This window comes from Mustelus asterias, chromosome 11 (assembly GCF_964213995.1).
Source record: "Mustelus asterias chromosome 11, sMusAst1.hap1.1, whole genome shotgun sequence".
Taxonomy (NCBI): Eukaryota; Metazoa; Chordata; class Chondrichthyes; order Carcharhiniformes; family Triakidae; genus Mustelus; species Mustelus asterias.
Genome location: NC_135811.1, coordinates 17,261,541 through 17,289,040, shown reverse-complemented (window position 1 = coordinate 17,289,040; position 27,500 = coordinate 17,261,541). Strand labels below are relative to the sequence as shown.

Below are 27,500 nucleotides of genomic sequence, written 5' to 3'. Positions count from 1 at the left end.
ATCTGGTCTGGAAACAAATGGCTATTAAATATCATATTTTTTAAAAAGTGACTAAAATTAAGTGATACTAAATAAATTCTAATATCAAACACATTTGAGCAAATCCTAAAAGGTGTGCATATTTCAATTAAATGGTTAATCCTTACCCCACACTAACTCTTGACCACTATATCAAGTTAAACTGGTTTTTAAAATCATTGTGCCCCGTGACTAAATTAAAGCCAACCATCCAAGCTCAATCTTAAAAAGTTGAGGGTTTTTGTCATAAGAGAGCACAATGATTTAAACAGATTCCAAATCGAACCGGGGGATTAAGCAATGGGGAACAAAGAAACGGCAGAAGAATTATTGAACACAGACTTCAGTTCGGTCTTCACAATAGAGGGCACAAATAACCTCAGAAATGTTAGGGAACCAAGGGTCGAGCGAGAAGGCGGAATTGAAGGAAATCAGTATGAGTAAACAAATCACCAGGGCCTGATAACCTACATCCCAGAATGTGAAAGGAAGTGGCCCCAGAAATATTGGATGCACTGATGGTCATCTTCAAAACTCTATAGACTCTGGAGCATTCCTACAGAGTGCGGCAAATGTAACTCTACTAGTCATGGCAGCTGGCTTGGAGAAATGGAAAATATCATTTTGGTGCACCAATTGGTTGTGTCACTGAAGTTATCATCAATATTTCTTAAAGACAATAACAGGGGCTACATTGACTTCTAGCCTGTGCTAGATGTGATCCCAATAATAGGTACTTAAAAAGTAAAAACTTGTTAGAGGGAGGGGCTAGAAGTAGGTTTGTGAGGGGCGGGGGGGAGGAGACATCATGCAACAATTTTTAAAAGACATTATTTGCGAAAATACTTGGCATCTCTGCTTCCCCACAAATACTGAAAATAGATCAACCATAATTCATTATAATTAATGTCCAGTCCTATAGTTCAATTTATTCATTTTTGCTTCAGGGCCTCTAATTGAAAGTATAACATTGGTTAGTGGAATAATCAGACAAGAAGTTGATTAAATTACTAGTTTCCCTTTAAGAGTCAGTCAGATTGCAGGTTTTCATCCCATCTGTCAGTGCTGGATTGGAATGCCCCAGAGGTGAAAAGTGTTCCACTCTAATGCCGCACAGTAACGTCTCCGACTAGGAACACAAAAAACTGCAGAAAAGGGCTGGCTTTCTATAATCATGGCCTAGAACTGGCTACAAGTTCTTAAATAAACTGAAAATCTGACATTGAACAGGAAATGCATAACAAGTCACTCAAACTGTAAAGGGAAAAAGCAGGTGTCGACATTTTGGGAGGGTGTCTTCATCAGGATTAAAGACACTCAGGACTTGGAGTATCTATGGAAAGTGGTTGGGGGTGGGGAGTGAATAAGGGAGGAGAAAGGATTAACAAATACCAATCACAAAGAGGGTTAATAGGTTGAGTGACCTCACCATGCTTAACAGAAAGCTTTTAGATTACATCAAAGATCAATGAACTGAATGTGATAGTTTAACAGCTCACACAAATTAAAACATGTATTTTGGAAATAAGATGGAGGTTAGAAAAAGACAAACAGCAAATGCAGTAAATCCATAAAACGTTTGCTCAGAGTTGTCAAGCCTTCAGGCTATACAAAGTGACATATTAATAATCCGAGTATACCAGCTTTTTTACTTTGTAAACCTCACATGATGAAACTCAGCATAAAATGTACCATGCAGTGGAGACAAAAACATTATGGGATAAAACTTTTAACAGTCACAGTCGGATTGCCACTCTAATCCTACTTAATTACACCGAAATGCAGCCACACCTTTCTCACCCGACCTTCCAATACATGCCAGGTAGTGCAATGAATTCCCAAGGCCTTCAGCCAAGTGCAGATGGGTGGAGTTTGAGGAAGACGAGCACCCCTTTTTCCAGCACTAGCTGCCATAAAGCAGGTAAGTTAAAAGGCCCAGCCCCTTTGAGAAACCAGGAAGTGTGCAAAGTGGACAGGATAAGGGTGTCGAGTGGTCAGGTAGGATGGGTGGTCAGAAGGCTGACAAGGTTGGTTGGGTGGGTGCGGGGGGGGGGGGACCAACCAAAATCTGAGATTTAAATCAGATGGTTCCAGTGCAAGGCAATTGCCCGACAGAAGTTGGAACTTCCCAGGGAATCCTTACATGGGGACTTCCGCGGGGCATCCCCCAGTGAGGGGATAAGCCCCCCCCCCAAAAAAATCGGAACAATGCTCCGTAGTTCAACCTATATACTTATTCCTTGAACGTCGCTAGTTTTGTAATGTTTTAGATAAGAGAAAGCCCCAATACAAAAGATTAACGCTGAATTTTTAAAAATGTATTACTTTCTCAGATTTATTCAGTCAACGTCCAGAGTGGACAGGGCAAGCCCCTCATCCATCCCCTTGCTTGCTCCAAAAAACTAGTCAATTCATGGTCCCAAAAGAGAAAATGCTGGAAAGTCTCAGCAGGTCCGGCAGCATCTGTAGGGAGAGAAAAGAACTGACGTTTCGAGTCCAGATGACTGGACTCGAAACGTGGTCCCCAGGCGAGGGACATACCAGATCCAAGCTGACAAGAAGTATTACATCTTATCTCATGCTTGATCTTAGCAAAAAGGCCAAAAATACAATTAGATCAAATTATACCCAAATATGCAAGTTTTATCCGTAATATGCATTAACAATTATACTTGTACAGTGCCCTTTAAACTTCAAGGCGTTTTGCGAGTTTTATAAAACTTAACCATGACACCAAGCGAAGTGAGAGGGGGAGACCAATTAATAACCAAGTTTTAAGAGAGCATTAGCCAATCTGGTATTGAAATGAATCCAATGTTGGAGCCAAACTTACGCAAATTATTTTAATACCTTATTTATTTGCATTATTTCTACTTACTTGCCACAAAGTTTTCAGAAAACATTCTTTAAAATAAACGTACACCAAACGACATGGGTATTGCTGCTGGAGCTTTCAGTAATTGTAGAATATAAACGGATAAGGAACCATGAATGCCCAACTACTTTCAAACTGCATTCTGCTCTACTATAGAGTATGGCCAAATCTGAAGTTCATTTCCCTCTCCAATTGTACCAAGGCATTATCAACAAAAAATTTTTTTAAATTAGGCCAACATGTAAGAGTTTAACATTGCAGTGCACAGGCCAAACTTGTGGTAATTTTCCATGCTGCTCAGTGCCAGCTAAGTCTGACGTAAAAAACAACTGTTGAAGTTAACGGCATCTATTTTACCTTCTGTTGCATACATCAAGTGCGGTATGATAGAATATGATACAGTTAAAGCAGCTTACAAGCCTGACAATATCACCACATTCTATGCTTTAAATTCTGCAATATTAGCTAAATAAATCTTCAGTTCATAAATACACACTGAACTCAATGTTTTTTTTGTAATGTGCTTTCTCAATAATATGCAACATGTTAACAAGGTAACACTTTCTAAAGAGCCTTCTGTAAGGCCACTGGCTTCAAAGTCCTTGTCCCACTCAGCATTAATTTACTACAGTGCCACATACAAGTGATTGGCATACATAGAAAAATCTACAGCTGGAAAGCAGAGAAGAGCATCAAGTCTCTCAGCACAAGGAGAGCAGCATTCTCTGAGACTTTCAGCCTTAAAAATAATTAGTTCCATCCACTGGGTAATATGGTGCCACATGGAATCCAAATGGGTTACTATTACATCTCAATTTATTACAAAAACATCTCAAAACTGCATCAGAGGCATAAACTAACGTATAGTCGGGTATAAAATTAAACCTGAAAAGAATTTCACAACTTTTGCAGCTGAAGTTAGCCACCTAACCTGGGCTTCAGGAGAGAAATCGCCATCAGATAAATACATGCATCTCACATCAAGTCTTTCTCATTCTGAAATTATACATCAAGTCCTACAGGTATCTCAATAGCAGCAGTCGATGGCCAACTTATAATGCCCAACTATTAGTGAAGGGTACCATTTGTTTTAAACTTAAAGTCTTAAGCTGCTGCATTAATGACAAAATTATATAGATAAAATTGGCAGAATTGTCTATAATTTCCTTTGAGGACTCAGTCATCTAGCTTAGGCAATCAAAATTACAATCTTGAAGCTCAAACAACAATTATATGAAAATTTCTAATAATTAACCCATATTTAGCACTTTCAAATGCATTTACACACATCCACTAGTGGGTCATCTTTGTTCAGCTTGAAAAAAATGAAATGAGCCAGTTCTTGTGTTGGCGCAAAATAAAACTGAGATCTTCTTTCAAGATGTTATTATGCACATGGTAATACTTTGGCATTAGTATTCTGTGGACACCATAAACTATAGTGTTATTGCAGTAACCCAAACACACTGATTCATAATTGACATCTAATTCAAATTCAGAAGTTTGAGGTCATTATAATCTTTCAACAAGAAATTAAACAATAAATACTCTATCCCACAATGTCAATAGGGGTTGCCTTATTTTTTGTGACAATAGTGTTATGTCCATGAATTGCAAAGATTTTGTGACCAATTTATGCAATCACCTTTCATTTGCCACAATCTACAAATACTCAGAAGAGATACTTAGCTATATGCATTTATAACCATAACATTTCTGCAGTTCAAATTACAAACAGTGATTGGGGGAGAGAAAGAATAAAAGGGAGAGATGAAAAACTGCCACTTGGGCTTTGTGCCCGCTGAATGCAACATGTAGAACAATGTCTATAGATCTCTTCCCACCGTCAAGATCATCCAATCACCCAGAATGTAGAAACATAGAAAACTACAGCACAAAACAGGCCCTTCGGCCCCACAAGTTGTGCCGAACATATCCCTACCTTTTAGGCCTACCTAATAGTATATACAGAGAAGCAAAAATGGGAAAGCACAATCGGGGAAAACACTGGAAATACACAGGAGGTCAGGCAAATTGTTTTGCTTTCTTTATTCTACCATGGGAGGTGAGTGTCGCTGACAAGGTCAGCATTTCTTATCAACCTAATTACTCTTGAACTGAGTGGCTTGCAAGATCATTCAGGAGAGTGTTAAGTGTCATCCACATTACTGTGGATCTGGAGTCACACATAGGTTAGATAGGCAAGGATGGCAGATTTCCTTCCCTAAAGGACATTCATCAGATGGATTTTTACAACAAATCGATAATAGTTTTGTGGTCACGATTTTCGATTCCTGATTTTATTAACAATTTAAATTCCACCAGCTGTTGTGTTGGGGTTTGAACTCATGTCCCCAGATCATTGACCTGGGCCTTTGTATTACTGGTCCAGTGACATTACCGCTATGCCATGGACTCCCCCTAGTTTGCATTCAGAGCCACTGATTTATGATAAAGAATGGAATTCAACTTTAGCACATCGGATTCCAGGATTTATTTTATGGAATTTTATTCCAGGATTCCACCCAATTCACAATTGGGGCCATTAGTTTATATACAGAATGCCAGATTAAATTTCATTTTCATATAGATATTTAAGATTGAGGATTGAACTCCTGAAATTATAAAATCAGTAACCTTGGATATGACAAATTCAATAAACTGCTGAAAATTACCAAAAGTTTTTCTAATGTTTAGAATCTCAAGGAGAACCTATTGAAATGAAGTCCTGGTATTTCAGAGCAAAAATCTACAGCATTAACTAACTAAATATAAACAGGTAGACATAAAATGTGCAACAGCTTCATGCATATATATTTCAATATGGAGAAAGTAAGAGTCACACAGCAGACTGTTCCCTTACCTATAGTTTCAGGCAGATCAAGCAGCTCATTATGTTGTAGGTCGAGGTTTGTGATTTGTGTGCAATTGCCAATCTCTTTTGGGAGGTGTTCAAGTTGATTGTGAGCCACATCCAGTGTTATGAGGTTACAGAGTTCACCTGTCAAAAAGAAAAGTATCAAATATCTAGACATTCAAATATTTTGCATTAATAATTCGATACTATTTTATTTTCTTGAAACAAATTCACCAAAAACAACCAAGACCATGACCACTCTGCATAGTATCCCCAAAAAGACAGGTGCAAAGCTCCCAATTACTTGCACAAGGTCTCTAACGTAAACTTCCAGTGATGTAGTATAGTAAGAAATCAGATGGTGACCAGAGGCATGGTTGAAGAGGTATATTTAAAAAGTGGAGAGAAGTGGCATTGCAGAGGGGTTGAGTGAGCATTCCCGAATGTAGGACCCCATTAACAAGACAAAGATTAATCCACAATTGCATATGCAACATAACTAATTTTTGTAGCAAATCTGGAAATCTTTACACAGCCAATGAATTCCCTGTTTCCCCGATTCTGATCCAGCAGCTTCTCAAATTGGCAGAGCCAAAACCTTGAAAATCTGCGGCCGGTGAAGCCTTGAGCCCGTTGAAGCCATAAAATAAAAATTCTGTTAAACCTCAGTGCCTGCCAGATACCTTCACTGAATTACTGTAATTGTAATGAGAGCAAAAGGTAGAATATTATTTGTCAGTCATTTTCGGAGGATTGCATTTAAATGTAGATGCATTGAGAAATAACATTCAAGCTGGAATATCTTGTATTTTTAACAAGTGCTCGCACAAACTGTATGAACAAAATCCCAGTCTCTCAATTTGTTTTGTATCTGCCCTTCCACTAGCAATTGAACGCTGCGTTTTGTCACAGTTTAATTTATTACAAGCCCATCTGACACTACACTTTCAGTATAATTACCCATCATAGCTAAGTATGTAGGACTATTTTTGAAGTAGTCACCTTTGAAACTATGGCAAGCCTTTGTAGGTTTTTCAAGTAGGGGTGCAGAGTTCATTTAACAACTCTGCAGTATTACACCCTTTTGCAGTTGAAATATCCACAGTAGAGCAGCTCTTCATGTTAAAAAGTGTAATGGCTTGGAGATGATCATAGATTTTATGCGATCCTTAAATGTCCTTGTGGCAAATGAGCCTAGTTCTCCATAAACACATGTATGATCATTTTGAGTTTATTCCATTGTGAAGCCTTAAATTTCTACAATTCATGGCAGCTGCATTACTGTGGCCATTGGAAGATTGAGTGTTGAAATATAATGGAGTTGGAACATAGTGTGCAGTTTTGAGCTCACACCACAGGAAGGATGTTGAGGCAATACAAAGAGAAAAAAAAAATTCAATCTTGGGATTTCTAATTCAAGGTGACCATAATAGAGGGGGTACATTAGATTCCATCAACTTGCTAGCTCTGAGAAAAAGCACAGACTTGAAATGCTGGGGCTATTTATTTTAGAATAGGGTTGATTAAACCTTCATGTTTAAAGTTATGAAGTGTGGATAGAAGCACAATGTAGCCCAAGTCATTGAAAACAGAGTAATGGGATGCACGAGTATGATAGATCTTTGACAAACGGGAATTTTTTTTAAAGTAGATTGAATTACTAAAACTGACAGAAACGGATCATTCAGGATAACTACTCCATACTGCATTTTCTGTTCTATTTGAAAGTTCTGCTACCCTTTTTTTGTTTGAATATGGAATGCACTTCTAGAATTAGTGAGTGAAGCGAAGCAGAAATCAATATTTAAGAATTATAAAGGAATTATGGAACAGTGTAGTCACATGGGACTAGAACTACTGTTCATGTGTAGAATAACCACCAGACTGGTTATGCCATGCTCCGTGTAGTCATGTCCAATTCTTTTATGGCATCTGTAAGTACAGAAATTGGTTGTCACACTTGCCCACATCACTGTACGCCAACATTTGGCATAACTTCCTAAATCTACATGGTTGCAAATGGAAAGGCTGTACTCAGAATCTAAGCAATGCTAATCAATTTAAGTTTGATCACACATTGCATATAGAAAGATGGTAATATTAATTCCAGTACATCACTTAAAATTACAAGTGATAGTATTTCTTAAAATATAGGCATGAGCCAAGCTATCACTGGGAGAAATGCTATCCATTACACAAACGATAAATGCACTGATAAATAATACATTCCTGGAAATCTGTACAGTAGTTATTTTCCATTGAACCCCATCATGGTCCTTCATCAAAAGACAGTCCAAAAATAAACTGACAAGCTAAGTAAGTCCTTTATTTATTTTTGTGTTTGCAACCAATCATCCCATATTGGATGCTTTCACCCTGCATTGGGAGGAAAGAATAAAATATCTTTGATTAGGTTTAAATGCAATGGCTTAAATAAAAGTATTTCAAAATGCAAAAAACTGCGCATTTTGGTTCTGCATTTCATAAACATAAAAATTGATCATCTATCCTAGAATCTTGTGATTACTGTCATTTTAGAAGTGAAGGCTCACAAGTGGTCAGTTCAGGTCAGCAGAGCCTTAAATTGCCTCAGTTCAGTGGCATCTTCATTAAATCAATGATCAATCACTCCTGGATTCTAATCAAGTTATTGGTCATTAAAAAGCATAAAAACGTCAAAGGGAGAATTCAAATCTAACTCACCAAGGCATTTTAAACTCAAAAATCTAATTATTTGAATTCATTTTCTCTAAAAATCAGAATTTAGCCAGTGTTTGAATTTGGAAGTTTAATATTTTTCTACATTAAGGTCACCGTCCTCTCCATCACTCCTGCTGCCAATGTGACTATCAAGTTATCAGGCACAAGTGGCACAAGTCACCTTGCCCAATGTTCTTTCCTCCCATTCCAATTAAGATTAGGATCCTGACATTAACCTACATCGCACCATCTAAAGCAATAGATGAAAGTACTGAGGTTCTGTCCTCTAATCCTACTCCACAATTTTATTTTCCAGAAGACACTGATGCTGCATATTTTCAGGCAGAATATAATTCAGATTAATAATCTAAAATGTAATAAAGCCTTTAACATGAGTAATTACGTGGATCTGAAATATACAATTTTGAATCTTTCCTTCTGAGAGAGGGAAGGCAGAGACACTGCAGATTCATAATGAGTCTTCATTTTTAGTCAATCGCTTAATGCACTAAATCTTCCAGTCAGCAGCCATGTATTAATCCTAGACAGATGGAGTATGAGCATTAGGTGGGATTTGGTTTATTTCATGCAAAAGACCATTAAGTATCCCAGCTGTTTCTGTATAGAGCAGAAGCCATCAGAATTTTGTTTAAATTTAAATTCCAAATGTAATAGCTTGCCCCGGACTTATTTTGCCTATTAAAATCTATGGATTCAGCACATGGTCAGAAGACTTGGCTTAAACTACTGTTATCAACAGTTATCAAACTGTTAACCAGTTTGTTTGACAAGTTCCTCTACTAGGTGGTGTCAGCTAACAGTCTGTTTCAGTTGTTACAGATAGCATAAAGTGTGAACTTGCCAACACCCATCTGTAGCTGTGCTCCCTCTAACTCTCATAACAAAAGCAGCAATGTACAAGTGAATAATCCACATTTAGATGAGGAAATGAGACATAATTTAACCTTACAATGAACAAACTCCATTTAAAAGTGCACAGGTCTCTAAGCAACTGCATCAATGCAAATATTCCTGCAAAGTGACTGGAGTCACAGTAGAAAATGAAATGAAGTATTCCATAAGACCATAAGACATAGGAGCGGAAGTAAGGCCATTCGGCCCATCGAGTCCACTCCACCATTCAATCATGGTTGATTTCAACTCCATTTACCCGCTCTCTCCCCATAGCCCTTAATTCCTCGAGAAATCAAGAATTTATCAATTTCTGTCTTGAAGACGCTCAACGTCTCGGCCTCCACAGCCCTCTGTGGCAATGAATTCCACAGACCCACCACTCTCTGGCTGAAGAAATTTCTCCTCATCTCTGTTCTAAAGTGACTCCCTTTTATTCTAAGGCTGTGCCCCCGCGTCCTAGTCTCCCCTGTTAATGGAAACAACTTCCCTACGTCCATCCTATCTAAGCCGTTCATTATCTTGTAAGTTTCTATCAGATCTCCCCTCAACCTCCTAAACTCCAATGAATATAATCCCACGATCCTCAGACGTTCATCGTATGTCAGGCCTACCATTCCTGGGATCATCCGTGTGAATCTCCGCTGGACCCGCTCCAGTGCCAGTATGTCCTTCCTGAGGTGTGGGGCCCAAAATTGCTCACAGTACTCCAAATGGGGCCTAACCAGTGCTTTATAAAGCCTCAGAAGTACATCCCTGCTTTTGTATTCCAAGCCTCTTGAGATAAATGACAACATTACATTTGCTTTCCTAATTACGGACTCAACCTGCAAGTTTACCTTTAGAGAATCCTGGACTAGGACTCCCAAGTCCCTTTGCACTTTAGCATTATGAATTTTGTCACCGTTTAGAAAATAGTCCATGCCTCTATTCTTTTTTCCAAAGTGTACGACCTCGCACTTGCCCACGTTGAATTTCATCAGCCACTTCTTGGACCACTCTCCTAAACTGTCTAAATCTTTCTGCAGCCTCCCCACCTCCTCAATACTACCTGCCCCTCCACCTATCTTTGTATCATCGGCAAACTTGGCCAGAATGCTCCCAGTCCCGTCATCTAGATCGTTAATATATAAAGAGAACAGCTGTGGCCCCAACACTGAACCCTGCGGGACACCACTTGTCACCGGTTGCCATTCTGAGAAAGAACCTTTTATCCCAACTCTCTGCCTTCTGTCTGACAGCCAATCGTCAATCCATGTTAGTACCTTGCCTCGAATACCATGGGCCCTTATTTTACTCAGCAGTCTCCCGTGAGGCACCTTGTCAAAGGCCTTTTGGAAGTCAAGATAGATAACATCCATTGGCTCTCCTTGGTCTAACCTATTTGTTATCTCTTCAAAGAACTCTAACAGGTTTGTCAGGCACGACCTCCCCTTACTAAATCCATGCTGACTTGTCTTAATCCGACCCTGCACTTCCAAGAATTTAGAAATCTCATCCTTAACGATGGATTCTAGAATTTTGCCAACAACTGAGGTTAGGCTAATTGGCCTATAATTTTCCATCTTTTTTCTTGTTCCCTTCTTGAACAGTGGGGTTACAACAGCGATTTTCCAATCCTCTGGGACTTTCCCTGACTCCAGTGACTTTTGAAAGATCATAACTAACGCCTCCACTATTTCTTCAGCTATCTCCTTTAGAACTCTAGGATGTAGCCCATCTGGGCCCGGAGATTTATCAATTTTCAGACCTTTTAGTTTCTCTAGCACTTTCTCCTTTGTGATGGCAACCATATTCAACTCTGCCCCCTGACTTTCCTGAATTGTTGGGATATTACTCATGTCTTCTACTGTGAAGACTGACGCAAAGTACTTATTAAGTTCCTCAGCTATTTCCTTGTCTCCCATCACTAGATTACCAGCGTCATTTTGGAGCGGCCCAATGTCTACTTTTGCCTCCCGTTTGTTTTTAATGTATTTAAAGAAACTTTTACTATCATTCCTAATGTTACTGGCTAGCCTACCTTCATATTTGATCCTCTCCTTCCGTATTTCTCTCTTTGTTATCCTCTGTTTGTTTTTATAGCCTTCCCAATCTTCTGACTTCCCACTACTCTTTGCCACATTATAGGCTCTCTCTTTTGCCTTGATGCATTCCCTGACTTCCTTTGTCAGCCATGGCTGCCTAATCCCCCCTCTGATAACCTTTCTTTTGTTTGGGATGAACCTCTGCACTGTGTCCTCAATTACTCCCAGAAACTCCTGCCATTGCTGTTCTACTGTCTTTCCCACTAGGCTCTGCTTCCAGTCGATTTTTGTCAGTTCCTCCCTCATGCGCCTGTAATTACCTTTATTTAACTGTAGAACCTTCACATCTGATTCTGCCTTCCTTCTTTCAAATTGCAGACTGAATTCTACCATATTATGATCACTGCTTCCTAAGTGTTCCCTTACTTTAAGATCTTTTATCACGTCTGGCTCATTACATAACACTAAGTCCAGAATAGCCTGTTCCCTCGTGGGCTCCATCACAAGCTGTTCCAAAAAGCCGTCCTGTAAACATTCAATGAATTCCCTTTCTTTGGGTCCACTGGCAACATTATTTACCCAGTCCACCTGCATATTGAAATCCCCCATGATCACTGTGACCTTGCCTTTCTGACATGCCCTTTCTATTTCGTGGTGCATTTTGTGCCCCTGGTCCTGACCACTGTCAGGAGGCCTGTACATAACTCCCATTATGGTTTTTTTGCCTTTGTGGTTCCTCAACTCTACCCACACAGACTCCACATCGTCTGACCCTATGTCGTTTAGTGCTATTGATTTAATTTCATTTCTAATTAACAAGGCAACCCCGCCCCCTCTACCCACCCCTCTGTCTTTTCGATAGGTTGTGAATCCCTGGATGTTTAACTGCCAGTATTCGATGCAAACCTGATCTTTACATAGGTTCATATTTCTCTGTGCTCCACATCAAATGTCCTACATAACCACAACACTGCTAAGTGAACCATAATAGTCAAGTCTTGGATGTGATGGGACAGTAAATTAGGTACAATGACCATTCTGCTGTACCAAGTACAACTGTTCGTCTCATTTCTGCGGGCAAAGAATTTAGCTATTCATTAGTAAGTTTAGCGTCCTTGAAGGGATCTCCTCCTACCCAAACAAGTAATTTAGCAATAAATTAAAAAGTTGAAATCAATAAGAGGATTAAATAACTGATGCACTGCAAACTTGCCAACTATGCTTTAACATTTACTTGTGGCCGAGGATAAGCCATGTGTACATATACATGATATAGTACAAGCAGAGACCCAAAGTCAAGACCCTTCCATGCTATATGAAGTGGCCACACAAAGAGTAAATCTTGACAGAAAAATTACATACCCAAAATGGTAATTCTTTAGAAAATAGAACATACCAAACTGGTTTACTTTTTTTAAACAAACACTTCTACTTGCAATTTACAAGATTAGACACGAGGAGAAATTGAAATGCATTTTACAGACAAATATGAAGAATATAAGAATAGGAGCAGGCCATTCAGTTCCACAAGTCTATTTAGCCGTTCTATTGGACTGTTTTTAAGTCCACCTCAACTCCATTCATCCAACTTTGCTCCACTTTCTTAATATCCTTAACCAGGTCTGAATGACCTTCTTCTGCACCGTAGGGATCCTATAATTCTAAGCCAAAATTAATCGTAGTCCTGAAAATTTCAGTTTATAGAACCTTAGTTAGGCCGCACTTGGAATATATTGTTCAATTCTGGTCGCCACACTACCAGAAGGATGTGGAGGCTTTGGAGAGGGTACAGAAAAGATTTACCAGGATGTTACCTGGTATGGAGGCATTAGCTATGAGGAGGAGTTGGAGAAATTTGGTTTGTTCTTGCTGGAATGACGGAGGTTGAGGGACAACCGGACAGAAGTCTACGAGGTTATGAGGAGCATGGATAGTCAGAAGTTTTTTCCCAGGGTGGAAGAGTCAATTACTAGGGGGCATAGGTTTAAGGTGTGAGGGGCAAGGTTGAAGGAGATGTACAAGGCAAGTTTTTTTTTTACACAGAGGGTGGTGAGTGCCTGGAACTCGCTGCTGGGGGAGGTAGTGGAAGCAGATATGATAATGACGTTTAAGGGGCCTCTTGACAAATACATGAATAGGATGGGAATAGAGGGTCCCCGGAAGGGTAGGGGGTTTTAGTTCAGTCGGGCAGCATGGTCGGTGCAGGCTTGGGAGGGCCGAAGGGCCTGTTCCTGTTCTGCAATTTTTTTTCTTTGTTGACCTAGCATCAAACATTTGGAATTGAGTGGGGAGGGAGGAGATATCCAGGTTTCTAGTATGCTTTGTGGAAAATGCTTCCCGATTTCACTCTAAATTGTATTGGATTCATTTTTTGATCTACTCTACTACATTTCTTTATCACAAACAAAACTTGATTAAATCACTTTTAATCTTCTAAATAAAGACAACATAAACCAGGTTTATGCAACCTGTGCTCAAGATGTAACCTCTTAGCCCCAAAATCAATCACTCTGGTGCAAAATCATTCATGTTGAATAAAAGGCAAATCAAAATATTTTTAATAATTTAGAGACCAAAATTGTACTTTAAATGGATTAAGGTGCCCATATCTGAACTTGGACCAAAGGCCTCCTGCAACTATGCGATCATTCATATATAGAAACATACATAGAAAATAGAAGCAGGAGTATACAATTCAGCCCTTCAAACCTGCTCTGCCATTTATCATCACGGCTGATCATTAAATTCAATGCCTTGATCCCACCTTCCCTCCCATATCCCTTGATCCCTTTAATCCCAAGAGTTAGATCCAAATCCTTATTGATATCTCACAACATTTTGGCTTCAAATACTTTGTAGTGGGTTGCACAGATACACCACTGGGTAAAGAAATTTCTCCTCAGTCCTAAAAGGTTTACCCCTTCTCCTTAGACAATAATCTCTAGTTCTGGATTCCCCCACCATCAGAAACATTCTTTCTGAATCTGCCCTGTCTAATCCTGTTAGAATTTTATAAATTTCTATGAGATCCCCTCTCACTATTCTAAACTCCAATGAATATAATCCTAACCGATTTAGTCTTGCCATCCCAGTCTGTCCACAAACGAGTGTTGCCACACCAGGAATCAACCTGGTAAACCTTCGCTGTACACCCTCTATAGCAAGAGCATCCTTCCTCAGATAAGGAAACCAAAACTGCACACAATATTCCAGGTGTGGCCTCATCAATGTCCTATACAATTACAATAAGACATCCCTATTCCTATACTCCAATCCCCTGTATCTGTGCGCTTACTTTCAGCAACCGATGCACGAGGACACCAAGGTCTCGCTGAGTATCAATCTGTCTGAATTCAAACCCATTCAAATAATAACCTGCCTTCCTATTTTTGCAACCCAAGTAAATAACCTCACATTTAACCACAATGTACTGCATCTGCAATGCATATGCCCACTCAGCCTGTCCAAATCATGCTGAAGCATCTCTGCATCCTCCTCACAGCTCACCCTCCCACCCAACTTTGTATTATCTGCAAATTTGGAGATAATACATTTCGTTCCCTCGTGCAAATCATTAATATATAATGTGAACAGTTGAGGTTCAAGCACAGATCCTGTGATACCCGATTAAGTCTCTACTTGCTAATCAGAAAACGACCCATTTGTTCAAACCCTTTGCTGCATGTCTGCTAACCAGCTTTCTATCCATCTCAACAAACTACCCACAATCACAAGCACTTTAATTTTACACAGTAATCTGCTATGTGAGACCTTCCCGAAAGCCATCCGAAAGGTCTAAAAAAACCCACATCCACCGGTTCTCCCTGGTCAACTCTGCCAGTTACATCTTCAAAGAATTCCAGTAGATTTGTCAAGCATGATTTCCCTTTCGTAAATCCATGCTAACTTTGTCTGTTTTCCAAATGCTATACACATACCGGTAAAGCTTTTGAGCACGTACAAAAAAAGAAATCAAAATTGAATGTTGATATTTATCTCAAGGGGGTTTGAATGCAAAATAGTGAAGTTCAGTTGCACACAACCTATAATCGGACCTCACTTGGAGTTCAAAACTGCAATCAGTGTGGGCTGCAAACTGCTGGAAAGAGGTATTGGTTTTGGAAGAGGTGCAATGGAGCTTCAATGATAGGAACGTGGAAACAGTCGTTTCAATTTGTCTCCAACAGCAGTCAATAATATTTAAATGGAAAATTCCTGAACTAGCCTCAAGACTGTAAAAACTAAGCTTGAAGCCAAAGATGAATCACAATGCTCATATCGAACACAGCTCATGGGAGACAAATAACCAATTAAATAGACATCTTTAATGGCTGCACAACTTCCAATCCCTAACCAGAGTAAACGTGAATATTTTTAATCAAGTTAAAGCCAAAGCTAGCAGATGTGGCGCTGCAATTGTGCAAATTTGCTGATTTAAAGTTCAGCAGCTTATATCCTACATTATGTTAATCTGAATGGCTTTGATAAAATATTTGACAATACATATACATCACCCTCACTTCAGTAAATTCATTTTTAAGCAATTGATTAGTGAGAGATATGCTGCAATGACTATTTACTGTTAGTTGAGTGGGAGGGTGAACTGTGACGAGGATGCAGAGATCATTCAGAATGATCTGGACAGGTTGGGTGAGTGGACTAATCGATGGCAGATGCAGTATCATTTGGATAAGTGTGAGGTTATTCACTTTGGAAGCAAAAACAAGGAGGCAGATTACTACCTGAACGGTTGTAAATTGGGAGGGGAGTGTGTGCAGCGGGACCTGGGTGTCCTCGTGCACCAGTCATTGAAGGTAAGCATGCAAGTGCAGCAGGCACTAAAGAAGGCAAATGGCATGTTGGCCTTCACTGCGAGAGGTTTCAAGTACAGGAGCAGGGATGTGTTGTTGCAATTATACAGGGCCTTGATGAGACCATACCTAGAGTATTGTGTGCAGTTTTGGTCTCCTTTTCTGAGGAAGGATGTTCTTGCTCTCGAGGGAGTGCAGTGAAGGTTTACCAGGCTGATTCCAGGGTTGGCAGGACTGATGTATGAGGAGAGAGCGACTAGGTTAAGATTGTTTTTGCTGGAGTTAGACCACAAGACCATAAAATATAGGAGCAGAATTAGGCCACTTGGCCCATCAAGTCTGCTCCGCCATTCAATCATGGCTGATATTTTTCTCATCCCCGTTCTCCTGTCTTTTCCCCATAACCACTGACCCCCTTATTAATCAAGAACCTATCTATCTCGGTCTTAAAGACACTCAATGACCTTGCCTCCATAGCCTTCTGCGGCAAAGAGTTCCACAGATTCACCACTCTCTGGCTGAAGAAATTCCTCCTCATCTCTGTTTTAAAGGATCGTCCCTTTAGCCTGAGGTTAGAACATAACAGCGCAGTACAGGCCCTTCGGCCCTCGATGTTGCGCCGACCAGTGAAACCAATCTAAAGCCCATCTAACCTACACTATTCCAATATCATCCGTATGTTTATCCAATGACCATTTAAATGCCCTTAATGTTGGCGAGTCCACTACTGCTGCAGGCAGGCACGCCCTTACTACTCAGTGAAGTGCCTACCTCTGACATCTGTCCTATATCCATCACCCCTCAATTTAAAGCTATGTCCCCCTCGTGCTAGCCATCACCATCCGAGGAAAAAGGCTCTCACTATCCACCCTGTCTAATCCTCTGATCATCTTGTATGCCTCTATTAAGTCACCTCTTAACCTTAGTCTTAACCTCAGTCTGCAAGTACAACAGGTGATCGAGGCGGCAAATGGGATGTTGGCATTTATCGCGAGGGAGTTAGAATATAAAAGCAGAGAAGTCTTGCTGCATCTGCACAAGGCATTGGTGAGGCCGCAGCTGGAATACTGTGTGCAGTTTTGGTCCCCTTACTTGCGAAAGGATATATTGGCCTTGGAGGGAGTGCAGAGAAGGTTCACCAGGTTGATACCGGAGATGAGGGGTGTAGATTATGAGGAGAGATTGAGCAGATTAGGTTTGTACTCGTTGGAGTTTAGAAGGCTGAGGGGTGATCTTATAGAGGTATATAAGATAATGAAGGGGCTGGATAGGGTAGAAGTGGAGAGATTCTTTCCACTTAGAAAGGAAACCAGAACTAGAGGGCACAGCCTCAAAATAAAGGGGGGTCAGTTTAGGACAGAGTTGCGGAGGAACTTCTTCTCTCAGAGGGTGGTGAATCTCTGGAATTCTCTGCCCACTGAAGTGGTGGAGGCTGCCTCGTTGAATATGTTTAAGTCACGGATAGATGGATTTCTGATCGATAGGGGAATTAAGGGTTATGGGAAGCAGGCGGGTAAGTGGAACTGATCCACTTCAGATCAGCCATGATCTTATTGAATGGCAGGGCAGGCTCGAGGGGCTAGATGGCCTACTCCTGCTCCTAGTTCTTATGTTCTTCTTCTCTCTAACGAAAACCACCTCAAGTCCCTCAGCCTTTCCTCATAAGACCTTCCCACCATACCAGGCAACATCCTGGTAAATCTCCTCTGCACCCTTTCCAATGCTTCCACATCCTTCCTATAATGCGGCGACCAGAACTGTACACAATACTCCAAATGCGGCCGCACCAGAGTTTTGTACAGCTGCAACATGACCTCCTGACTTCAAAACTCAATCCCTCTACCAATAAAAGCTAACACTCTGTACGCCTTCTTAACCCTACCCCAACCTGGGTACCAACTTTCAGGGATCTTTGCACATGCACACCGAGATCCCTCTGTTCATCCACACTACCAAGTATCTTACCATTAGCCCAGTACTCTGTAATCCTGTTACTCCGTCCGAAGTGAATCACCTCACACTTTTCTGCATTAAACTCCATTTGCCACCTCTCAGCCCAGCTCTGCAGTATATCTATGTCCCTCTGTAACCTGCAACAACCTTCCGCACTGTCCACAACTCCACCGGCTTTAGTGTCATCCGCAAATTTACCAACCCATTCTTCTACACCCTCATCCAGGTCATTTATAAAAATGACAAACAGCAGTGGCCCCAAAACAGATCCTTGCGGTACACCACTAGTAACTGAACTCCAGGATGAACATTTCCCATCAACCACCACCCTCTGTCTTCTTACAGCTAGCCAATTCCTGATCCAAACCGCTAAATCACCCTCAATCCCATGCCTCCGTATCTTCTGCAATAGCTTACCATGGGGAACCTTATCAAACGCTTTACTGAAATCCATATACACCACATCAACTGCTTTACTCTCATCCACCTCTTTGGTCACCTTCTCAAAGAACTCAATAAGGTTTGTGAGGCACAACCTACCCTTCACAAAACCGTGTTGACTACCCCTAATCAAATTATTCCTTTCTAGGTGATTATAAATCCTATCTCTTATAATCCTTTCCAAAGCTTTGCCCACAACAGAAGTACGGCTCACAGGTCTATAATTACCAGGTTTGTCTCTACTCCCCTTCTTGAACAAGGGGACATTTGCTATCCTCCAGTCTTCTGGCACTATTCCTGTAGACAATGACAACATAAAGATCAAAGCCAAAGGCTCTGCAATCTCCTCCCTAGCCTCCCAGAGAATCCTAGGATAAATCCCATCCGGCCCAGGGGACTTATCTATTTTCACACTTTCCAGAATTGCTAACACCTCCTCCTTATTAACCTCAATCCTGTCTAGTCCAATAGACTGTATCTCAGTATTCTCCTCGAGGTTGTGCCCTCTGGTTCTAGTTTTTCCTACTAGTGGAAACATCCTCTCCACGTCCACTCTATCCAGGCCTCACAGTATCCTGTAAGTTTCAATAAGATCCCCCCTCATCCTTCTAAACTCCAACAAGTACAGACCCAGAGTCCTCAAACGTTTCTCATACGACAAGCTCTTCATTCCAGGAGTCATTCTTGTGAACCTCCTCTGGACCCTTTCCAAGGCCAGCACATCCTTCCTTAGATATGGGGCCCAAAACTGCTCACAATACTCCAAATGGGTTGTGACCAGAGCCTTCTAAGTAGTCTCAGAAGTACATCCCTGCTCTTGTATTCTAGCCCTCTTGACATGAAGGCTAACATTGCATTTGCCTTACTACCTGCTGGTTGAACCTGCACGTTAACATTAAGAGAATCTTGAACAATGACTACCAAGTCCCTTTGTGTTTCTGATTTTCCCAGTTAGAAAATAGCCTATGCCTCCATTCCTCCTTCCAAAGTGCATAACCTCACACTTTTCCACATTGTATTCCATCTGCCACTTCTTTGCCCACCCTCCTAACCCATCCAAGTCCTTCTGCAGCCCCCCTGCTTCCTCAATACTACCTGTCCCTCCACATATCTTTGTATCATCTGCAAACTTAGCAACAGTTCCTTCCTCCAAATCGTTCATGTATATTGTGAAAAGTTGTGGTCCCTGCACTGACCCGAGGCACACCACTAGTCACCGGCTGCCATCTTGAAAAAGACCCCTTTATTCCCACTCTCTGCCTTCTGCCAGTCAGCCAATCCTCTATCCATACCAGGAGTTGAGATGAATGAGGGGGGAATCTCAGAGACTTATAAAATTCTAACAGATCTAGACAGGATAGATACAGGGAGGATGTCCCCAATGGTGGGGGAGTCCAGAACCAGGGGTCACCGTCTGAAGATTCAGGGTAGACCATTTAGGACAGAGGTGAGGAGACATTTCTTCACCCAAAGAGTGGTGAGCCTGTAAAATTCATTACCACAGGAAGTAGTTGATAGCAAAACATTGAATGTATTCAAGAGGCGGCTGGATATAGCACTTGGGGCAAATGGGACCAAAGTTATGGGGGAAATGCAGGATTAGGCTATTGAGCTGGATGATCAGCCATGATCTTAATGAATGGCGGAGCAGGTTCGAAGGGCCAAATGGCCTCCTCCTGCTCCTATCTTCTATGTTTCTATGTTAAAAGGCTCTATGCTTTAACTAATGACAGTAGAGTTAATAATGTAATGCCACCAATATTAAACACTTCACACAACGTCATACCCAACTTTACCATTTTAAATGTAGGCATGTTTTCCTCCTCATAAGAACCTTCAGCCGTATCTGTTCATTCATAGTTCCAATGAATTACTGTAAGCCTACTGTAATAATTCATTACGAGGTGACAGAAAGTGGCAAGAATTTTGGTGCAAGAACACAATGAAATAAGTGTCCTTCAAAAAATATATTTAAATATTGAAGCATTTCCCCAAATTATTGATCGGAATCTAGATTTAGTGTCCTTTTCTCACAAATCCAATATCTCTTCAGCAGTAAATATCTTAACTTGCTTTCCAGTGACTTATTGTTGGGCCTACACAGTAGAGATATCGCAACCTGGTTAATGACAAGACTGTTGGATCACTAGAAAAGGGACACTTGCAGCATTCAGATGGAGGTCAACTATTACTAAGTCTTTGTTCCCATTTACTAAAATCAACTTGAAGCTATAGTCTACAATTCCCAACATACTTGCAGCGTAAATTGTATAAATGAAGAATCTTGCTAATGTTAATCATCTGAAATCCAATCTTTGCTCTCAGTTTCGGTAGAACCGTGAAAGAAAGGGACAAAGGAACTTCTTTAACTAATTTACAAAATAACCACAAAGTAACCATGCAAAGATACACACACAACTATGAAATCAAAGACAATTATTTAAAAAACAATACTGAATGTTTGGCAGAGTTTTGCAGGCAGTAATCCATTCTCAGGATTCAGATGAGGAAAGACTCGAGCTTCATTCTTGCGGTTATTGTGTAGACAAAGCATTATCATAGTGTAAAGTTTTGCATAATTTTCACTTCAGAACATAGAATGTCCATTGCGAGATTGCACGTGTTAGCATGATAATCTCTTTGCACGTTAATGGCACGTGAACGGCACGTGAACAAAAATGACCGAACTTGCATTTAGTGTTGGAGCTATGACGCCAATTTGTATAGCAAAGCAGTGCAAAATCAATACATATAAACAGATCAATAATTAATGAAATTCGCCAAACTACATCAAACCGGTATACCACAATAACATTTTCAAATAAACCTGCAAGGGAAAGAAGTCAAAATTGTTTTGGACATGCAGGCAAGACAAAGAAGACACATACCTATTTCAGCAGGGAGCTGCTTAATTTTGTTCTCACGGATACTCAGCATTGTAAGTTTGGATAGATTTTTGATGTCCTTCTCCACAGTAGTTATACGGTTGAACCGCAAATAGAGAGTGGTGAGGGAAACCAGCTTGTATACTACTGTAGGTATTTCTCGAAGTTTGTTATGCCGTAGATCAAGCATTCGCAATTTCTTCAAGTTATCGAGAGAGTCAGGCAAACTTGTAAGTGAATTCTCACTTAGTGCCAGGGTGACCAAGTTCACAAGGCAACCCAGTTCTACTGGCAAACACTGCAATTTGTTACTATACAAATAAAGCTCAGTTAATTGGGTCAATTCCTTGATTGACGTTGGAAGTATGTGAATAGATCTCTTGGCCAAGTCCAAACGCATTGCATTCTCCTCACGACACTTGTTTAATTCTTTAACCACTTCAGCATTACTCGATTTTTTACGTCCTGGTGCTGGATTTGGCCGTTTTATTGTATTGTCCACTTGAAATTGCACACCTGGTTGCACGCCACTAGATTCTTTTTTCCCCTCTTTGGCATCTTTCCCTTTGGTCTTGGAGTCTTTTTCTTTACCATCTTTCCCAAAGCTACCAGAAGCCTTTGTGTCCCTTTCCTTGTCCTTTCCCAATGAAACTTTAGGGTCCTTTTCTTTGCAGTCTTTCTCTTTTCCTAGTGTACTGCTCATTGTGGCTGCAAAGTAAATAGCCAACTCGGTATTGTTTTAAAAAACACAATGGAGTAAATTCTTATCTTCAAAGATTAAATGGATTGTATTTAAAATGTTCTAGGAAACCAAGTAAAATGGACCAAGTAGTCTGATATGGTACCAAGCTGCACATTTGTCATTAATGGATATAACCTCCAGCTTTAATCTGGAAAACAGCTGCTGTCCACATGTTGAACATTAAGTCTCCCTTTTCAGGTGTGTCAACTGAAGCATTCCTGCAATAAAAACAGATAAAATAAGATTAAAATAGGCATTAGAAACACAGTATACCAAAATGTATTAAAAAATTGGAATCTTGAGTTTGAACTGCTTTAATGACCCTCAACATCTTAATTCATCACCTAAAATCAACAACACCTGTCGCCCACTCTTAATTGCACTTGATCTGAGGGCCTTGTTCAGCCATTTCAGAGGGTAGTTAAGAGCCAACCACATTGTGGGGGTCTGGAGTCTTGTGTAGGCCAGACCAGGTAAGGATGGTAGATTTCTTTCCCTAAAGGATTTTAATGAACCAGATGGGTTTTTACAACAATCAATGATAGTTTTATGGCCACCAGCACTGAAACAAAGTTTCAATACCAGATATATTAACTAATTTAAATTCAACCAGCCACAATGGTGGGATTTGAATCCTAGCCCCTCAGAGCCCCTTCAGAGATTACCTGTCTAGTGACATTACCAACATGCCACCATCTCCCCATATATTTACAGAAATAACTACCGGCATTGTCACTAGTGAATGGACAGTGATGCCCCAGGTCGAGGGAAAAGGAGAAAAATAAGAAGTGTTAGTGAGAAAAAAATTAGGAGAGAGAGAGGAGGAAAGCTGCCAGTAGAGATTCTAGTGTACAGTGAGATTGTGATCCAGCACAAGAAAGATATCTTTAGAAAAATAAACAGGCAGTGAGGGCAAGTAGATAGGAACTGCTGATGTTTGGATGCCTAATATCCATTCGTGAACAAGAGCCAAAGAAAAAAATATATTTCTGGAACAAATAATAGTGCAATTTTGCATTATGATACAAGTAGCCAATATGATTCACTGACTGCATGAACAAGACTGTAAACAACAGCCAAACTATTTTATCAAATCCATCCACTCTCCTATTCAAAGTCTTTATTTCTCTCACTGTAGCATCTGAGCCATACAAGGTAAGCCAAGACTCGCTTAAAAGGTTCACCAAAAACAGGTCTAACCAACAGCACTCATACCTTTGACAGCGTCACTGGTGTCTGTATGTCCTCTGACTTCAAACAGAACTCCTTTGATAAAGTTCACATTAAGGACCCCCAGATTCGTATGATCCCAAGCACTTTTGTGCCCCTCAAGTCTCACGAAAACCAGTCAGCTCAAAGACTTAAATCTTGCCCAAGTATCTGGAAAGGTTCTTCCTACATCCTTGTTGTACTGTTGGATAACATACAAGCCAATATTTTCCCATCTACTCCTCATCCAGATGTGATCATAAAAACATTTTAAAAATTGGTGCACGTCATATGGTCCTTCACCCTGCTCTGCCATTGAATATGAAAAGGTATTTTCAGCCTCTACTTTTCCACCCACTCCTTTATCCCTCAATTCCCCAAAAAATCCATCTATCCCAGCCTTAAAAATATTTAATGATAGAGGATCCACAACTTTCTGTGGCAGAGAATTCCAAAGTGACACAATACTGAATGAGGAAATTTTTCATCTCTGTCCTAAATGATCTCCCCCTTACCCTGGAATGGTGCCGGTGTTCTTCATTCCCCAGCGAGGGGAAAACAACCTGAGTGTCAACCCCATTAAAATCCCTCATGCTCCAATAAAATCACCATACATTCCTCTAAACTCCAGAGACTATTGACACAATGTGGGCGGCACAGTGGCAAGCACTGCTGCCTCAGAGCCAGGGGCCCGGGTTCGATTCCAGGCTTGAGTCACTGAGTAGAGTTTACACATTCTCCCCATCTGTGTGGGTTTCCTCCGGGTGCTCCGGCTTCCTCCCAGAGTCTGAAAGACGTGCTGGTTAGACGCATTGACCCAAACAGGTGCCGGAATGTGGCAACTAGGGGAATTTCACAGTAACTTCATGGCAGTGTTAATGCAAGCCTTACTTGTGACTAATAAATAAATCTTTAGACAATCTACTCATCAAAGGATGACCCTCTCATCCCTAGTACCAACCTAGTGCACCTTTGTTATACCATCTCCAATCCAGGTATATACCACCAAAAGCTCCATTGCAACTTATCACATTTCCTGACATCAAAATCAATAAAATTATCAGTGTGTCCCACCACCTCATGATTTTGAGTAGATAGGGAGAAACTATCCCCCCTCATAAAAGGATCAATAATGAGAGGGCACGGGTGTAAGGTGATTTGCAAAACAAAAATGCAAATGTGATGTGAGAACAAGGCATTTTCACACAAGTGGTTCAGGTCTGGAACACGCTGCCTGTGGTGAAAGCAGGTTCAATTGAGGTATTCAAGAGGACATTAGATAATTACTTAAATACAAACAATATGCAAAGATACAGGGAAAAGGCAAGGGAATGGCACCAAGCCATAATGCTCATTTGGAACACAATATGCCTAATGGCCTCCTTCTGCACCAGAACAACTGAGACTCCTTTGAATTTCCCTCACATTTCTTCTAAATTCAAGTCATTTTATGTTTTGTCCTCCCCGCACCTTTACTTTACTGAAAATGACGATTCATTTTCCCTATCGGAACTTACTCTTTCCCAGAATTGCAAAATTGTGAAACTCTACATCACTAACCTTGAAATTATATGATGCTGCAAACAGAAATCATTGTATTCGACTATCATGTTCCAAGCAGTTGCTAAAATACCCTGTCTGGTTTGTCCATATGCATTACTATTTTGAACCAATTCCAGAGTCAGCATCCAGGCTGTGCTTTATAAGTTGCATGCAAAAATGAAAAGCAGCAATAAATAATTAACTAATCTTACTGTGAATAGAAACATTACAACTCATTGTTTCCTTTCTTCTATTATTGTCACGCTCTTAAAACATAAACATGGCATTATACATCACAACTTCCCAAATTATATAGTCGCTTTTTCTTTTCAACCCTGCCCACATCCTGCACTAAGAATTTTGCCCCTTCGGCTTTGAATCATCAGATTAATATAAGAAATCCAAGGATCTGAAACACTTTATGCTCTGCACTATTTTCTTTTGCAAAGTTTACATATCGCAAAGTTTACCTATCACAAGTCATACATGCAACTTTACAACACAAAAGTCAGACACTTATTCTCAGCGAAAAGACTTCACATATTTGCTTGGAGGGCACTTGAGCAGTAAATTATTTTTCCAAATACTATATGTCCTTGTAGTCAAGGCCAACAGTGACTGCTACGTACATGGAGATTCTATGCCATCTGCTTTTTAAAAAATCTTCAAATCATTTTGACTGAAACACAAATGGGCATAGCCAAAGCCATCAATTTGGTCATAACATTTCCTCGCTGGTTGAATCACAATAAACGAATGGTTTTGTACACACAATTCAATTATTTCTCAAAACTGGCAATGGAGCAAGTGAAAAGGACATTTAAAAGCTTTGTACAGCAAAGGTGAGCTCTATTCAATTCTATAACCCTGCACTGAAAAAGCAATCTGAATAGTTCTGCTCCCAACCTTAACTTTCTTCTCATTCAAATACTTAACCACTTCCTTTTTAAAAGCCATCATAAATTCTACTTCCATCACTGAAATTTCTGGCTGACCACACCACCTCCCAATAATTCTCTGCATACAACAGTTTCTTCTCCCAATCTCTCCTTTCAGGCTAGTTTAATAGCCTTAAATTCATGTACCAGTTATGGATTCAAACTGTAAAAATATTTTAAGTTTATGAAAGCCTCTTAACTTTGAAAACATCAGACCTATTCAGGCTTTTGATTGATTGTCACATATAGAGATACAATGAAAAGTATTGTTTCTTGCCAGCTGCACAGGCAAAACCTATCGTTCGTACAGTCCATAGGGGGAAGGATAGGGTGCAGAATATAATGCTGCAGTTACCGATAAGGTGAGAAGAACAGCTTAATATGTGATAGGTCCATTCAAAAGTCTGATGGCAGCAGGGAAAAAGCTGTTCTTGAATTAGTCGGTATGCGTTTTCAAACTTTTGTCTCTTTTTCCCAACGGAAGAAGGTGGAAGAGAGTATGTACATGGGGGCCTTGATTATGCTGGCTGCTTTTCCGAGGCAGCGGGAAGTGTAGATATAGTCAATGAATCGGAGGCTGGTTTGTGTGATGGACTGGGCTGCATTCGCAACTTTTTGTAGTTTTTTGTGGTCTTGGTCAGAACAGGAGCCATATCAAGCTATGATGCATCCAGAAAAGATCATTTTTATGGTGCAGCTGTAAAAATTGGTCAGTGTCATAGGGACATGCTGGATTTCCTTAGCCTAAGTAGAGACGTTGGTGGACTTAACTGTAGCATCAGTATGGTGGGACCAGGACAAATTGTTGGTGATCTGAACACCTAGAAACCTAGAAGCCTAGAAACCACCTAGAAGCTCCCGACCATCTCCACTTCATCATAGAACCATAGAAAGTTACAGCTCAGAAACAGGCCCTTTGGCCCTTCTTGTCTGTGCCGAACCATTTTTTGCCTAGTCCCACTAACCATCTTCGATGCGGAGAGGGGCATGTCCTCCACTATGTTTCCTGAAGTTGATGCTATCTCCTTTGTTTTACTGACATGAGGGAGAGATTGTCATTATACCATTTCACCAGATTCACTATCTCCTTCCTGTACTCCATTTCATCATTGCTCGAGATCCAACACAACCTTGGGGGGCACCGTTGTTGAGGATAATCATAGAGGTGTCATTATCGACCCTTACAGATTGCAGTCTGTGGGTTAGGAAGTCAAGGGTTAGATCGCAGAGGGAGGAGCCAAGCCCTTTGCTGTTTTAATGAAAGCAGCAGCCCAATTTCACCAGTCTCCTCAGAACTCAAACCTCACTTCCCTTATTCTGCAATTAAGCAAGGCGAGAATCACAAGGTGGATTAACTTCCCAGGGGCCTCTGGGAGATCAAGAGGAAGCTCCTCGGTTTGATAAAACAAGCTGCTTTTTAAACTTTACAACTTTGACTTGAAGATTGAACACAAATCAGACCTCCAAAGCAACCTTAAGATAACCGATATTTAACAGTTGCAACCTGCTTAGGGCATAAAAAGGTACCTGTACAAAAGTGTGTCTTACACAGACATAATTTAAACAAGACAAGCTCATCTATTATTTCAA

General features: G+C 40.5%; 1 protein-coding gene across 3 annotated transcripts in view; it reads right to left on the bottom strand.

The window, feature by feature from the left end:
* shoc2 (SHOC2 leucine rich repeat scaffold protein) overlaps window positions 1-27,500 on the bottom strand; it is a 113,827-nt gene that overhangs the window by 46,606 nt on the left and 39,721 nt on the right. Inside the window, exons 2-4 of one of the 3 annotated variants that reach the window (XM_078223207.1) lie at window positions 24,991-25,123; window positions 21,483-22,439; window positions 5,757-5,894 (exon numbers count right to left, since the gene is read on the bottom strand). In XM_078223207.1, the coding sequence (XP_078079333.1) occupies window positions 5,757-5,894; window positions 21,483-22,182 (838 nt within the window). In that variant the 5' untranslated portion in view covers window positions 22,183-22,439; window positions 24,991-25,123. Of the gene's footprint in view, window positions 1-5,756; window positions 5,895-21,482; window positions 22,440-23,436; window positions 23,547-24,990; window positions 25,124-27,500 lie in introns of those variants that run through there. The other 2 variants (XM_078223208.1, XM_078223206.1) reach the window with 2 other exon arrangements.